Source organism: Channa argus, chromosome 24, assembly GCF_033026475.1.
Source record: "Channa argus isolate prfri chromosome 24, Channa argus male v1.0, whole genome shotgun sequence".
Lineage (NCBI taxonomy): Eukaryota > Metazoa > Chordata > Actinopteri > Anabantiformes > Channidae > Channa > Channa argus.
The window spans coordinates 6,795,837-6,812,574 of record NC_090220.1 but is presented as its reverse complement, the minus strand read 5'-3'; the positions used below and the strand labels follow the sequence as shown (position 1 = coordinate 6,812,574).

Here is a 16,738-nt window from a genome sequence, read left to right as displayed (position 1 = left end):
ATGGACCTGTTAGCCCCTGAAATTACCCCCCCCCCCCCCCCCACACACACACACACACACACAAAAATGTATGCTGCTGTTAAAACTCCAGCCTCTACATACATTTTCTGTTTGTTGACATGAAGCCATCCTATCTTAAACACTGATAACCCCACTGAGTGAGCCTTTTAAAAAGACGTTTTCTTCCTGTGAGCTGTAACAACAGATGCCTCCCTGACAAAGCCCTGATTGTCAGTGCTCAGCTCAGTGTGAAAGGAGCATCTCCGTGTCCCCGCTCAGCTGCTGAGCAAACGGATCTGCCTCCGCTCTGGCCGCAGCAGTGTTCACACACAGGCCACACTGTAGCCATGTGCAGCACAGGAGCAGCAATGTCCCATAACCCCATGTCTATACTTTCTGCCAGCAGCAACCCACCTTTTCTATTTGTTTACGCTTTGGATTTGGAAGTTGACTTTGTTACAGTTTACAGTAAATCTCAGCGGCAGCATGTGCCCATGAAGAACACATCCTCTGTCTTTACGCAAAGCAAGTTATTGATAATTGACCTGTGCACCAGGTTTCCTGCTGGAAGTCGAGGTTCTGCACTGATGTAAGACCTGTGGCACTTTGTAATCATGTCCATACACAGACTGGATTTAACTACACTCTGGAGGAAAAGGCAGCAGGCTTAAGTGGATTTTATTTCAAGGTTCCCTTTCAGGGAAAATTGGCAGCACAGGCAAAATTCAGATCCTCTTCTTACTATGAGCAAAACGTTTGGTTTGAATTATTTTATGTCAACTTGCTGATTGTACTCTTAAAGAACACTTTATTTTTACTTGCCATCGTAAAGCCTAAGTGTTTTAAATTGAGTGAAATGTGAAGGACGGTCGTCTGTGAGTGCATAAGCACTAAGGTGTTTAAAACGTTCACCCAACCATGAATAATAATGATAAGATTTATTGTATAATTGCTCACAAACTCTATTTAATTGTCTGAAATGATTCCTGTCTAAACGGTTTCCTTTGTTGGATGTGTGCAAAAGTCCCGGAACAGTTTCTCAAAGTAAAGGGCACGCTGTTTTAATCCCAAATGCCTTTGTAATCCTTAAAGAAGTATGCTTTAATCATTTATAAGAATGTCCTATTGCACTCGCGCCTACAACAACCACAATCTAAAGGGCTCAATTCATAGGAACCAGATGTATCTGCACAAATTATCTATAGTAGTGTTTACAGGCCTGCAGTCGGACTGATTCCTGTGATCGCTCTTCTGCCAAAAGTTGCAGTCTGAGAGATGTCTTTTAATGAATGTACTTGGCTGAAGACATCTCCCCACAATCCACCGACACCACTTGTTGCCCTCAACCTCCCCGAGACAGCGTGATATGACTTTATTTGACTTGATAAAGAAACAAAGAGACAGGCTGTGGTGATGATGCCACGACACAAATCCTGCAGCTGCTGCCGTAGACAGTAAATAATGGAAAAAATCATTACAATTTTTCTGTTGGACACGTTTTATAATTCACAGCTTTACGTAATCTTCTGAATAAAAATATAAATTATCCCATGAATTATATACTGTGTCTTGTCTTACCTTATGGCATCAGCCAATGTACTGAGCTTTTAAATTCAATGCTAGTCGACAGTAGTCTGTTCTACATGACTTCAGTAGAAAAAGGGGATTGTTAATGTGTTTTTAAGGTGGATTTTTTTTTTATCAAGTGGTTGTTGTGCTTGCACTCATGCAATGGATAGGTTTGTTTCATCCAGATTTATGATGCAGTGGTGATATGACAGGACTGTAATGTTCCTAATTAGCTATATAACTGGAATCTTACCCTCTCATGACTGGTTTACTCGGCAACTTTAACAATCATGGTCATTTTGTTTTTGGGTTATGATTCTCTAGTTCCCTTTAAACTGGTGCAGTGTGACTGAACACAAAGTTCATGTCGTGTGCTCCTGAAGGACCACATGACATGTTCAAAAGTGCCACCCATATGTCACTTGAAAGAGTTCTGTCCTCAAAGCACAAAAGAGACGGAGGCTATAAACAAATGGTATACAGAAGATGTTGGTCCAGTCACACAGATTGGACGGAGCTTGTTGTTTCTGTGACGGTCCCCACTGTGAGCTATGGCAGGTTTCACAGGAGGAGACACCAGAGGGTGATGGGATTTTCACATGGCTTATCTTTGTTCAGGTCTAATGTGACAGCTCCTACCCTTCAGGAATGCTGTTTATGATAAACATAATGTTTTTGTTATTTGTCAATAATAAGCTGGCAGCAGAGCTCAGTGCCATTCAGTGTTCAGTTGGAGATAAGATAAAGAAAAAAGGAAACAAACTGTTACGGATTCATTTTACTGATTGTTTCCATTTGACAATTCCTTTTTAAGTTCTTGCTTTAGTGAATTTATGATGTGCCGGTAATCAAGCTCCTGCTTTTAATTTTGATTAAAACAATTATCTATGGTTAAGTGGGTTTTGTTAGTAATAGAAAACAAGTAGAAGTGAACCTGTACCTCATCACACATTAGTAGCTTTTTTCCCCAGATCATTATTTGCATATTTAATGTTATTAAAATTAACGAAATTTATTTGAAAAGAAAAAAAAATTATATTAGTTTATTTATTTATTTTTAATAGTTTGAACTAAATTGCATTTAAACTGTTGGGAGAGCTGACAACATGCCATCTATAGCAAGGAAAGAAAAATATTTAACGTATAATACTGAAGATTTATTTTGCTAACGGAGGTACAGATATATGCACTGTTCATCTGAGCCCGGTTTAGTTTTATATGCGCCCTGATGCGACTATGGGAGTATCTTCCAGGAGCATAATAGTTACCCTGCACCCATTCAGGATCTGATCCTCACGGGGGAAAGTTGAATGTCCTTATTCTCTCCCCTGTGAGCCTCCACATTCATGATATTGGCTCTGTCCTTTTGAGATTTGAAGCACAATGGCCCAGCGCTGTGAGCCCAAGATCTCATTCCTTCCAAACGGTGACACTATATTCAGTCCGGGCTGAGCTGACGCCATACTTCATTAGGCCAATTCAGAAACTTTTTAACTCCGATTATGGTTTTGTAACATAAAAATAATGTTATACAGTCTTTTGTAAAAATTACATGCCCTTACATTTTGGCTTGGTGAAATATTTCATTGTGGTTTTAAATCATTGAAGGGGTTTAACTGAATTACTGATTGAAGCTCATTGGAAAATAAATTTCATACTCAGGCTCAAACTTTATGTGAGTTGCACAACAGTATGTTATACAAACATAATGAAATAACATAATATAATAACTTTATTTCCATACACATACATCTTTTCTTAAGACACACACATTTTTTAAACCTATAATCCACCATATCAAAAGCTGATTATAGTGACACTTTAAAAATGACTCTGTAACTGTAACATTATATCTGTAAAGTTGGTTTTGATCCTACATGTGGATTATCTATCATAACTCAACTTTTATTCTGCTGTTGTGTGACATGACTTATTTGATTATCATGAACTCCAGTGGCTCTCTTACCCCCCTCTGTCTCCCTCAGAAGGTGTCTCCCGCCAACCCCCCCCTCCGGACTGCTCGGAAGGTGAGATGTGAAGATCAAGGGGTTGCGTGTTGATCCTAGCTCAGGAATGGAGAGCCTGTGTGTAAAAAGTCTGTCTGTAGACGGGCCCGGTCCTACTGGAAGCTCCACAACTCCCACACACACTCTGACCTGTGCCCATTCACATTTGACTGCAATGTAAAACGCATTGAGTCTCTCTGGAACCAGGATCACAGCCTGTAAATAAAATACATACATATGGGGATTTCAGACTGTATAGAAAACATTGTAGTAAACCCTGTTTGGCAAACAGATCTAGACACAGGATCTGGGTAGGTTCCCAAAGGAAGAGAGTTTGTTGTGGTCTGTAGATGTGTCTGCTCCAGAGACATGCATGACAACACCTGATCTGCTTTTCCCAGTAGAGCAGCCAGCAGTGCACGAGGCCAGCCATGTTATAGCTAGAGCAAGGTCAAGGTCTGGATGTGTGCTTTTGTCTGAGCGCTGGAGGTGCAGCAGATTCTCAGGGAAACTATACATTACTTTCCCACAGCTGGCTCTGCAGCGTATCACTTACAGTGTGGTTAATATTTGAGGAAATCAGTCAGTGCAGGGAAACTCTGTGTAGCTTTAGGGAAGATTAGATTTTTTTTTTTTTAAAGAACACACAGTATGCTGGGTAACAATTGTGTGTGTGCAAAACTGAAACAGCACAATGTCAAGTCGCACTGTATTTCACTACATCTATTGTAAATATTATGTGGTATCCATATTAATAAATAGGATTTTTTTTCTGTCAGAGTGAATTCACAACATCATTTACCGTTCAAAGCGGGAATTTAGTATTTGACTTTTTATTTAGGAAAAAACACACACATTATATTTCACTACACAATGACAGACAATCTGTGACCACATTTCCCTTAAAAGTCACCCTTAGAAACATTTTTCATAAAGACAGTTTGCTTAAAGATGAGGGACTCTGCACGGCTTATTAGTTACTGGAGCGTGCTGGTAGCTCTGTACTAGTCTGAACGCAAAAAGGAAATAGAAAAGAATCATGTATCAATGTCTGTTAAACACACTTTATAATTGGATTTGGGTGTAAAGAATAATACATGGATATTTTCAATAATTGTAGCTGAATGGTTCAAGTATTCCATCCTTTTCTGATACTGAAATCAAACAAATGCAGTACCTTTCCTTTGTTTGTTTAGTTGTAGTGTTTGTAACATCTATTTAATTAATTGAAACCATCTGAATAAAAGAAAAATAATATAGTCAAAATACAAGCTATCAATACATGAAGGCCACAGCCATACATTGCAGAAGTGCTATTTTATAATTTTATTTTATTTTTTTACAATATTCCATTACACTGTTTTAGCCAATGCAGTGTTTAGAACGCACACCAATTTCTACAGAAGGAAACCAACCTGCAAGTAACTGAGTGGCATTTTGCTTTCACTAGAAAATATTCAAATCCAGAAACATATTTTAAAAAGGTATTTGCTGTTCACTTGTTATACCAGCTGAATCTACTATGAATGATGTGACATGAAAATGGAAGTTTTGATGAGGTCACTATAAAGTGTCCTTTGACAGCTTCAGGAATCTATAAAGGAATTTAACGTTAGTAAAATAATGATACCAGAGAAAGTATAAAAATGTTATTATTAAAAAATGACTGAATCCACTCTGTATCATTACAGACACAGAACATTTCACTCCAGCTCCCTGTGGGAACATTACGGGACTGTAGCAGAGCAGTTTCCGTGTAGTCATCAGTCCAGCAACATCACATTAGATGGTTTGTGAGTGGCTCTGGCCAGGCCCCGGCTTTCTTATGCTAATGCTGGTCTGACATCAGCAGTGAGATCAAAGCAGGGCAGGGGTACTTTAGAGCTGATCTGCCCCCACTCCGGCTCACACACTCTCCTCCACTCAGTCCTCTCTCTGTGTGTCCGGCTCACACACACGCACACACACTCACCGACAGCGCTCTCAAACACACCATGCGTACCTGTCCGGAACTATTCTTCCTTCCCGTACTGGATTTTGCTCCCGCATCAGGCTGATACCGACACCGGCGACTCCCGAAGGATATTCTGACCTGCTGAGATTCGACTTTTTGTTTCTCTTTTCTCTTTTATTCAACGGCGAACACTGCGCAAAAGGTGAGCGACAGCCGTCCCGATGTTCCAATGTCTTTGCGGACTGGATCTGTGTGATATGATTAAACTCTCAAACAACGTGTAGAGGAAAAGCAAGAAAATACGTTTAAGCAAGATTAGTGTGAGAGCGACTACGTCAGCTTTGACTTAAATGTATTTAAAGTGGCTTATGATTAATGAGGGGTTGGCAAACAACGTGAGGTTGTGATAAAAATATATTTGTCCGACCTTTGTTAGTTAATCTCCATCAATTAGTCCAGTTTCACATTGGTCGTTAGGAAATATGATCAACTGGTCACTTGGCCCGAGTTATGATGAGACACACACACATCTGACGGTGTGTGGGTGGGAGCCCATCACTCTGTATTTTTAGGAGGAAACAGGAGCTGCCATTCAGACCACGTTGGCCAACTGTACAAATTAGCAGACCTGACGCCGAGCGCTAACAAACTCTTACTTGTAATCGATAGTCGTCATTGGCTCATTGTTTTATTATTTACAAGTCCCACTTGTAGGACACGAGGACGACAGTAGTTCCTGGAGTTTCGGTGAAGTCATTTAAATTATTATTACATGTAATTTCCCACAGTTTCGGCCCATTAAAAAGCCGAAACAGGCCCATTATCAGCTCCCTGCAGCTTTAACGCGCTCTCTTCGGACAGATCGCTTATCAGCAGCTCCTGATGCTCTGCTCTGTCCACCCGCTGCAGATCACTGCTGATCTTTGCTAATGTCTAACTACGATCTCTCTACCTGTATATCAACTTGACATCAACCTGAATTACAGAAAAGAAAATAGTAGCGCAAATGATGCAAGTCATGCTGAAGAAACAGGCCCCACTTGTCTAATACTGTCTCAAAGTTTAACAAGAGGACAGAGACTGTGCTCAACCTAAATGTTCATATATTTAGTCAGTTGATGTTGTACCACATAAAACATATGCCAAGGTTCTATAATGCAGAAATACCAGAGCAGATGAGGTAAGAACGTGATGAACATGCACTCTGTCCGTGTGTATATTTACACAGACCATGTCCCTCCTATAAAGAAGCCTTCCATCTCTTTATGGACATTTAAATTATGTACATTTGTCTTTAAAGTTTGTGTATTTGCATGTAGGAGGAAGTTGCTGTATTGCCATGAATTTTGTTAGTGAATGTAATTTCTGGCGAAACATGAAAATTGTGCTCATTTGTATTTTGTGTGTGTATGTGTGTGTGTGTTATGTGTTGTATGTTATTTAGGTATAAATTTTTTATGGGAGAAAAATAACAGATTGTTTACAACGTATAGAAGATTAACTTCTTTTATTAGGTTTTTACTGTCAGAAGATTTGATGTGAAATCACTGCATCAAGAGAAAGAGAAAAAGCGTTTGAAAGTGGCCCGCTGTGGCCTGGCTCACTGACTTTTTTTAATGTTTTTTAATACAGGGTTTGGAAGAGGGGGCCGTGCCATGAGCGTTGACTTTATTTGAGTCTGAACCAAGAAGAACAACAGTCCTTTGGATTTTTTTTTCCCCCTGCGTGAAGTGAAACCACTGTCCAACCATGAGGAGCAGCTCTCGTGTCCTGCCTCTCAGTGTGCTCACAGCTCTGCTGCTGTCTCAGGTCTGCACTGGCATCAAATGGCTGTAAGTATTCCCAGGAGTGCCGCCGTCTCATTCCATCTTTACACTGCTTTGGATTCAAAAACTGCCACAGCAGACGACATCACAAAGATGCACATTATCGCGTGGCTCTGGGCTGCATGTTGCCGTGTTTCATGGGAGCGGAGGGCTCGTGGCAGCTTTGAAATTAGCCCCAACATTCCTCGAGTTGTTCTCGGTCAAGGGGAAGTTGTGTTTTATACATGTGGATCTAATGAAGGGGACAGTAGAGTAACTGGCAGCTCTTTAGGGTTATTTTTAATGTCACCTCAGTAACTGAATGTGAACTAATGTGTATTCAGTTCCAGGATCTCAGGTCAAATGTTCTGCCTGCTGAATGATAGTAAAGAGAACAGAGAAAAAGATGATGAGGCGTCATGGTGGCGCCGACGGCAGCAGCGATGGGCCCGCTCACTGTGTATAGTCTAGTCAGGCCTCAAATCAGTGTAAAAATAGTAAGTGCAGAAGGACGCTGCAGTGCTGTAAATGTTGACACATATGTGGATTACTCGCACTGAGCACCACACTGTTCTTATGGTACTGTAAAAGTAAACAATCATTTTCACAATAATTTTGGAAAGTACGTAAAATTCCCGAGTTGCTATTTTTTGAATTTGTTATGATTCCGCTGGATGTTTTGGATGGGTTTGTTTGGTATTCTTATAAACCTTCGGAGGTTTTCTTCACAGTTTGCATGTTCTGTCGTATTTCATTCGGTTGAGTATTTATGCCCGAGCCTCATGTCTGATCATTGTGGAAACATAACTTTCTGCTTTGGTTTTACCAAAAATATCCACAGTGTCTTATCGGAAGGAGGAATACTCCCAGTGGGAAGACCTAAGCAGATGTGTCCGTGAGTGCTGGGATGGCATGTGCTAAGTCCAAGGAAAATGTCCCACAGTCTTGATAATGCAAGCGGCGCAATGCAAAACAGATGCAGCTGTAAACACCTGTGAGTGCCGGGTTTCCACGAGCCCAGCGGAGTCACAGCTTATCATCGGGCGCAGAGTGGTGGCCCCTCGGCTGCTAATGCAAAACAGGCCAAGGTGCAGGCGGCGCCGCCTGGATCTCACGAGCTCTCGGCAGAGTGCAAGACACGGAAGGCAGAGATCAGAGCGTACCTGCTCCGCCTGTGGTTTCTCAGTTAGGTTAATCCTCAATCAGTTAAAAACATTTTAAAGCAAATGCTATAGTAGTATGTAAGCAGATGATTCATGTCAGACTGAGGCCACAGAGGATGATGCGCCCTGTGGTGGGAAATGCAAAGGGTCAGGGATCTACATACTATAGCTCTTCATCTGACCACAGATCAGAATTTAGTGGGGCTTTTATATTTTCTGGCATATGATTAGGCCTTTCCAGTATTTTAACAAAAGAAAACCCTGTGCCAAGAACACGTCAAATTTATTTTATGTATCTGCAGCTGAATTTCCTTTGGGATTTTCATTGTGATAAGATGGTTCTTTTCTGTGGCGCGTGCCAAAATATTTCCCCGGCCTAAAGCATTATCTATTTAGATTTTTTCAAGTGTTTGTTCAACGTTCATGTGTCTCACCGGCTTGAAATGTGCATCCACAAGAAACTAAAGTCGCTAACACACCACTGTAAATAAAATCCACAGCCAGCTTTGTTATTCACGTAAACACAATCATTTCACAATTCACCAAACAAAAGAACATTTGATTAGGCAATCATTGTCGTCGTCATCATCGCTATTGTTGCCATCACCGCTGCAGTTACAGTAAGAGGTTATGTATTTTATAACAACCATACTGACCAGTACCTCCTGTTTTTGTTTATCTTCCCCCGACTGCAGAGCACTATCACACAGTCCTGCATCTTTACACATCAACCAGACCCATCACTGTAAGATGCTGCCTGGCCTGGTGTCCTCTCAAGCTCAGCTGTGTCGCACCAACATGGAGCTCATGCAAACCATTATCCAAGCTGCCCGTGAAGTCAAGAAAATATGTCAGAAGACCTTTGCTGACATGCGTTGGAACTGCTCCTCCATCGACATCCCCGTCGATGCCCCGAAGTATCGGCCCGACCTCGACCGAGGTACGCTCATAAACAGTTTGCCGTGACAGCACGGGCCCTGATGTTTCCAAAGATGCATTCCAAGCTATTTACCCACAAGAGTGTAATGCGTGTGGTTGTGTTTGACATTCAGTGAATATCCAGAAAACAGAGTCGTTAAGTGCTGCATAAATGTATTGCACTTCAGCTTACAGTGACTAGTGAGATGGTCCTCGTCCTTTTATGTCAGCTCTAAAATGCCGCACTACATTTTCTTTGTATGTCTTAAATGATCTACTATGTAAAAGGAACTTTCCTTTTCAAATGGAATTTCTGATTTTGGAATGATTTCATCATTCCAAATATTAACCAGCCAAGTCATCCCATTATTTCTTCCTGAGGAGCCTTTACCCTCAACTTGCACTAAAGCTGATACTTAAAAACATGTCTACATTCTGTATGATGGAATAATTGGCATGTTATGTATACGTGTCATGTTTGAAATCTGCAGCATTATCTAACTATACGCCTGTTGGCATTACAGTCTTGACGTGGCCATTTCCCATTGCTAGAAGGACCTTGAATCAGTCAGAGACAGTTGCTGGGCTGTGGGTGGGGGAGCTTTGCAGTGCGCCCCAGAAAGGACATGGCTGCCATTTGCCAAATGAAACGTCTGCCCTGAACAGGAAATGGCTCATCTCTCTGCAGGGCTCGCTTTGATCTAACCAGCCTACGGTCATACATGATTTCTTCCTTTACTTCCAACCAATTGCTCTTCGGCCTTTAACATGTGTGCTTTCCGTGCAAGCACATCACCAAAAATTACATCAGGGCTCACTCTGCATCGCAGCACGGTCAGTGATGGACTGTCTTTGATAGATACCTTTTGTGCAGACAGGCAGTTTCTTTTTTTTTTACTTTTTTTTTGTGGGGCATTTAAAACGCTGACAAGGAACCTGGCAAATACGATGGATAAATCAAGGGCAGAGCTGAGTTGATAATACACCAGGAGTGATCTGAAACATTTTTTATTCACTGTAATAACATTTTACCATTGGAATGTACATAACCAAAATCAATTCAGTCTGCCAACTACGCACTGACACATAAATGATGAGGACTAATTTTAGCCCAGCTCCCTCTCCTAAAAGTATGAAAACTTTCCATTTCTGATATATTAAACATTCACACATTGTACTGGTAGCATTTTAGATTGCGTAAATATTTTTTCATGTTATTTCATGTAAGAATTTTCCTTCAATACTCATAATTGGAAATTTAATATTTTAACACATGGAATAATTTAACTCATTTTTTCAAGCAAACCGTTGCTATTTTTTAAACTTTTAAATGATGAGGATTTGCTATGCTTCTGTCTCATGTGATCATACACGTTTTGGACTGTTAGTCGGACATGGCTGAAAGGTTCAGCACCCTCAAATCAGACATTAAAATAATAATCAAACTCATTATTGATTGCAACCCTAATAAGTGGCATTGAATACAAATTCTGTAAAAGCATTAATTAATTGTCTTTGAAGAGCTTTGATTGTTTGCTGTGTGTTTGGAGGTCTGGGGCCCTATAAACTTGGCAAATTCTTTTTTTTTTTTTTTTTTACCTATATAATTTGGGCTTCTTATCTGTTTTGGCAGGAACAAGGGAGGCAGCATTTGTCTATGCCCTGTCTGCTGCAACCATAAGCCACACCATAGCACGGGCGTGCACTTCTGGAGATTTGCGGCTGTGCTCATGCGGTCCTATCCCAGCGGAGGTCCTGGAACCTGGGTATCGCTGGGGCGGATGCGCTGACAACCTCCACTATGGTTTGATGATGGGCACCAAGTTCTCTGATGCTCCCATGAAGATGAAGCGTTCAGGATCCCACGCTAACAAACTTATGCATCTACACAACAGTGAAGTGGGCAGACAGGTTAGCAAAATGGACACATGTTGTGTCAGATGCAGTTTTATGTTTTAAACTAATCCTTAGTGTTGCAATCGTAATTGCATTTGTGCAACTTTGTCTACCTGGCTTGTGGTACGGATTCAACCTCCATGTCCATTGTCCTTGTGTCTAGGTTTTGAAAGCGGCACTGGTGATGAAATGTAAATGTCATGGTGTATCCGGCTCCTGCTCCATAAGGACCTGCTGGAAAGGCCTGCAAGATATGACGGAGATCGCAATGGACTTAAAGAGCAAGTATCTGTCTGCTACCAAAGTGGTTCACCGGCCCACGGGGACGCGCAAGCAGCTGGTACCTAAAGACATTGACATCAGGCCAGTGCAGGAGAACGAGCTGGTCTATCTGCAGAGCTCCCCGGACTTCTGTGCCAAGAACGAAAAACAGGGCTCTGTCGGCACACAGGACAGGTGAGACTGCCACGTCATGTCTGTGAGTGTTCATGTCGAGGTGGGCGGCGTGTGGTGGTTACTATAGTTCTCTGCTATTTGGAGTCTGATTTATTATAGCGTGACTCACATCAGTGACAGAGCCACACAGCTGACAAACAGGAAACGAGCAGTCCTGAATGTCTGCTCATCCACAGTGTTGACTCTAGTGAAGTGCTGTCCTGCCTGGTGGCACCGTTCTGTTTGCTGGTTGGCTGATAACAAGCAGTGGTCCCTGAGAGTGCTCTGTCTGTGGCTTGTCTGAGCATGTGTCCGTGAAAAGGCCACTGTGACTGGAGTGCTTGTCTCGTTATCTGAAACAATGATTAATGCAATTATTCTTAGAGCTGAGTGCAACCGTGCTGTGGACCACACAAATGGGGAAATAGTTAATGGCCCCACATAGATAAAGGTGTACATACTTGCACTAATACAGCTTCTGTGTTTTAGTTGGGATGGTGCTTAGTGGCGCTGGCTTGTGCTCTCTGAGAAATGGAACAGGAAGCCCGGAGTCCAATTGTCTGAGGGTGTGACTCATGCTGCACTCGTGCACATCGGTGAAATATAACATGAAGAAACGTGACTATCTTATTGAATTTCCACATTTTTCATAGATGTTTTGCAAAGAAAAACAAAGGTTTTATCTCAGGCTTTATTATTTAGTTTTCAGACGACTAGTGAGGTCGCTATGGTTTAACTGTTATTGTTAAAACTTCATTTCTTAATTTCTTCTGTACATAAATACAAGCTTAGTTTTGTGGAACCACATAACCCTTAGCATGCTTCAGTGTTCCCCAGCCTGCATTCATGGTTGTGCAGGTCATTAAGGTCCAGGAAATGGCATGTGAAGTTGTTGTCTAAATGTCATACCTCATATGACGGACTGCATCATGTGTCCCTCGGCACTTGGGCCTCTCTACAGATAGTCAGAAGACATGCTTCATGCTTTGTGTCAAGGACACTCTGTGTTCCCAATGTATCCCTTTCAGCGTGATAACACGGCAGCACTAGAGCGCCACTCAAATTGCTGCCACTTTTACATGAATGTGTGATGCTCATGTTTGCATATGAGTAACTAAGTGTACGTGCATTGTTATCGATCATTCCCATATGGATGCAGCTGAATTGGAGGGGAATCTCAAATGTGACATGATCATCTGCTTAACCACAAGCTGTTGAGACACTTGCATTGACCTGGCACTAGCCGACATTGTGAGCTCGGAACTATTTACAGCACAGAAGAGCAGAAAATACTTTTCTAGATGCAGTTTTTTTGAACAACGAAAGAATCCCACACATGGAAAGTGAATTGTAGCAGTAGCACTGAATGGATGAAGTATGATCACTATTTTAAAAAAAAAGCATCACGGCACAGGGAAGAGGGCCATTATTGAAACGCCTGCTTTAGTCTTAAATTACATTAGTGTCTTTTCTTAAGTCACCAGATGTGAACTACAAAATGCGCAGTCCTGTCCCCTTGCTGCACTTATAGCACAGCCGTGATATAAAAAGATCTTAGTCCTGACAAGCCGTAACTGTGTGGGGGTGTCTGTCTATTTCCCAGCTCCCACTGATGTAGTAAACCTGTCTCACACTCTCAGTGAGTCTTGTCCCTCCTCCTCCTTCACTCCCCCAGCAGCCATCAGCTCAGTGTCTTTCTCACCATGGTGGTCATTAACACTTGGCCATCATAAAACAATGCAATTATGTGGAGAGGGCAGGCTAAAGAGCGGGAGGGCAGCCCTGTCTATTCAGTGTGATTTACAGCGGGGCTATTCTCCGCTCATTCAAGACACCTTTGGGCTTCTGAAGTGAGAGGCTCCAAAGCAACCACTGCACAGAGATGAAGAAACAATAAGCGGCAGCAAAGAAAAAGAAGGGTTTGCACAAAGGGTTAAGGCGCACCGGCCGGTCAAGCGCTTTTAAAGAGCTATTGTGGGCTGCGAGATGGTGCAGAACGTTGAATGAATAAAGCTGTAAAACTAATTGTCATATAGGCAAAAAGCCAAACTGGAAATATTTGCCTCCCTTCTCTCTGCTTGAAGGCAAATGTATAGCTGTAACATAAAACATGTCTAACTTAATTTTTTCTTTATGCTAATTCCAGGCAGTGCAACAAAACCTCTCTTGGCAGTGACAGCTGTGACCTGATGTGCTGCGGCCGTGGCTACAACCCATACACAGAGAAGCTGGTGGAGCGTTGCCACTGCAAGTACCACTGGTGCTGCTACGTGACCTGCAAGAAGTGTGAGCGGATTGTGGAGAAATACGTCTGCAAATGAGGCCACGCCACCGCCAGCAGCCCTCCTGCTTGTGCTAAGCCACCCGGGGCTACAGATTAACCAAAGCACTACAGTACCGAGAAGGCTTACTTTTGCGTTAAGCTTTAGCATTTGTATTTCAACAAGAGGTGGTCTATCCTTGTGTCAGTATCATTTGTTTTTGTATCGAATCTCCAAACTGCCGGTCGGGCTTCTCAGCTTTATTTGCTTCACAAACCTGGATGTGGAGAGTGTGGTGACAGTGCCTGTTGGTTTACGTGAAGACCGCCGTCCTCCTGGGTATTCTCTTTTTTCTTGTTATGATTATAAATGCCCCTAACAGGCATACAGAAAGTCTATTTTATTATATATCTAATAAAAAGAAATAATATTGGATTTTATGCTGGAGTAGACAAAGACTTGTGTTTGGCTTTATTCCATGGGAAATGGAAGGGTTCCGATGGATCCGTGTGCTACTTTTTTAGGTACTTTAAAACTCTATTCCTCTGCAGAAATGGACAATAGAGGAAAAGGGAACACAAAGGGAACTTCAAGTACTTTTCTATCACAAAAGATTTTTGGACTCTCACCATGTGTCCTGAATGGATCATGACCTGCCTGTGTGCCTGTGGATTGACAGAAGAGTATTGAGGACTTTGTGAAATGGTGCATTATCTCTTTGTTGTCTGACATGCAGGCAGTTCAAAATATGTTCTATTTTCTTAACATATGAGCTGAACTCATGGATTTTGTAAACCACTTTTGTGTGGATGTACATACTGTTATTTTGTATACTGAAATAAAGAAAGAAGTATTTATAAAATAATTAAATGATCTTTACATGGATATTGCATGTTCTTTTATTGCTTTCACTTTAATTACAGAATTCTGGCAAATTCATAATCTCCAAAGCTAATTATTTTTACTCAAAGCAACATTTAGTGTGATTCTCTGCAAACGCAGGTATAATAAAAATCACACTTTAGCACTACTAGCATGCTGTGACTTTAAATCAGCTGAGCACGGACATTAATGAGTCGGCATGTTCAACCTGACAGCCTTTTGGGGTTTCTCTTTAAATCACCCCAACCCTGGGAAAGTGTTTGTTTGGAATTTCCACCCCTCACAAAGCCCATCACAAAAGAGTTTTTTGTCACTCTTTTCTTGGCGTTAACACTCTCAAACAGAGAGCCAAGCCAACAATGGACAAACATCAAATTAAAAAAAAAAGAAAGACATTGAATGTATTTAGAAGACAGGCAGACTGCAGGCCTGTCAGAGAGAACAGACTTGGTGCTTTATGCAGCCAAGATATTACCGTCTGACCAGCCTCGTGTTGGGTAAAGTCGTTCTCATGATTGTACAGTGACAGAAATAGTTGTAGAAGAAATAGCGCCCAGCTGTGAGCTCACGTTATACACAAGCTGCACAGTCACTGGTGCTTTGACCCGAACCTGCGGACGAACACAGAAACCTCCACAACAACCTCCCTCTCTGGGAGAGCAATGAGGGGAAAGCCATTTTAAGAAGCTGGGCAACTGGCGGAATTTCACTGACGGAAGAGTTGATCAAGAAGGTCCGTTTAGTTTAACGAAGGAAAAAATGTTACTACAGGTCGAAAGCCAAAAACAGAAACAGGCAGTGAGGATGGGCATGATACTGGTCTTTTGGTTTGGGGACAGGGAGGATCCACTGTGTCCGGGATCCACTGAGCGAGGATCTGCTCTCTCTGTACGCAGACCTGCCCGTCGACAGCCTCAAGGACTCTTCAGTGACTGGCATTCCTCAGCCAGGCGGTGGGAGAGAATAGAGTGTCAATATTCGTGTGTGTGCTTGTTAGTCCACCCACTGCTGTTAAGCATCACTTTCCAAATGAGGCCTCACTGCGCTCAAAGCACAGTACAGGTGGCTGAGTTAAAACAAAGTTTCTAAGAAAAACTACATTTGAGAACACCAAAGTCACACTGGTGTATTTGAGGAGGAGTGCATGTGTGGGAGTGTGATGCAAAGCCGCACAGATGTTACGCTTCTGTAAATGTGCTGCAGAAAAGTCATGTTTTGTTAACCATGTTTTTTTAAACTTGTCAAATACTTTGGAATGTTTAAAGCACTTTTGGAAAAACACTGAGGGAATCAAATGAAGTCTAGACCCTTTAAAGAACTTAACAATTGTATGTCACAAAATTTCTTATCCACTTTTTTGATCTCCTGTCAATTCCATTGGGCTTAAGAATTTACTAACTTGGGAAATTTTCCTTATGTAAATGTTTAAATCAAGTTGAGAAAGTCTTGGTCACACACCGAAACTATGTGAACACTGACGACCAAAATTTAAACATTACATTACAGACATTTCATCACACCTTCAGAGATTAGATAGGACCTAAAGTTTGATCTGTTTAGTCTGGAAATGCTGAACCTGGGCAATGGACCCTGTGAGCAACTATTGTTATCATTAAGCCGTGTGACTATTCAGACGACCTCTGTCTAACCCTTCTGAAATACCTCATTTGGACACAGTCCACACTATAAAAATATTCATGTAAGGAATGAATGTGCCCACAGCATGAACCTGTCGTTAACATTAGTTCGCTTCACATTCCTCCACTTTTTTCTTCGTGTCACATAGCTGAGTTATAAAGGAAGAATGACTGTGAGTAACATATATATTTCAGCCATTTTGGCTACAAAA

General features: G+C 41.7%; 1 protein-coding gene across 1 annotated transcript; it reads left to right on the top strand.

The window, feature by feature from the left end:
• Positions 1–5,422: 5,422 nt before the first annotated feature.
• On the top strand, positions 5,423–14,892 carry wnt11 (wingless-type MMTV integration site family, member 11). Its single transcript, XM_067494715.1, has 6 exons — positions 5,423–5,731; positions 7,162–7,361; positions 9,193–9,437; positions 11,049–11,326; positions 11,475–11,767; positions 13,893–14,892. Exons 2-6 carry the CDS (start codon positions 7,279–7,281, stop codon positions 14,065–14,067), a joined length of 1,074 nt encoding a protein of 357 aa, XP_067350816.1. The 5' UTR covers positions 5,423–5,731; positions 7,162–7,278; the 3' UTR covers positions 14,068–14,892.
• The last annotated feature ends 1,846 nt before the right edge of the window (positions 14,893–16,738 follow it).

What these genes read in the sequence shown, in the direction of transcription:
- wnt11 (XM_067494715.1), top strand. Translation starts at nt 7,279, where the DNA reads ATGAGGAGCAGCTCTCGTGTCCTGCCTCTCAGTGTGCTCACAGCTCTG. An exon ending in TGCACTGGCATCAAATGGCT is followed by an intron (nt 7,362 to 9,192) that starts GTAAGTATTCCC and finishes CCCCGACTGCAG; the next exon opens with AGCACTATCACACAGTCCTG. An exon ending in TCGGCCCGACCTCGACCGAG is followed by an intron (nt 9,438 to 11,048) that starts GTACGCTCATAA and finishes CTGTTTTGGCAG; the next exon opens with GAACAAGGGAGGCAGCATTT.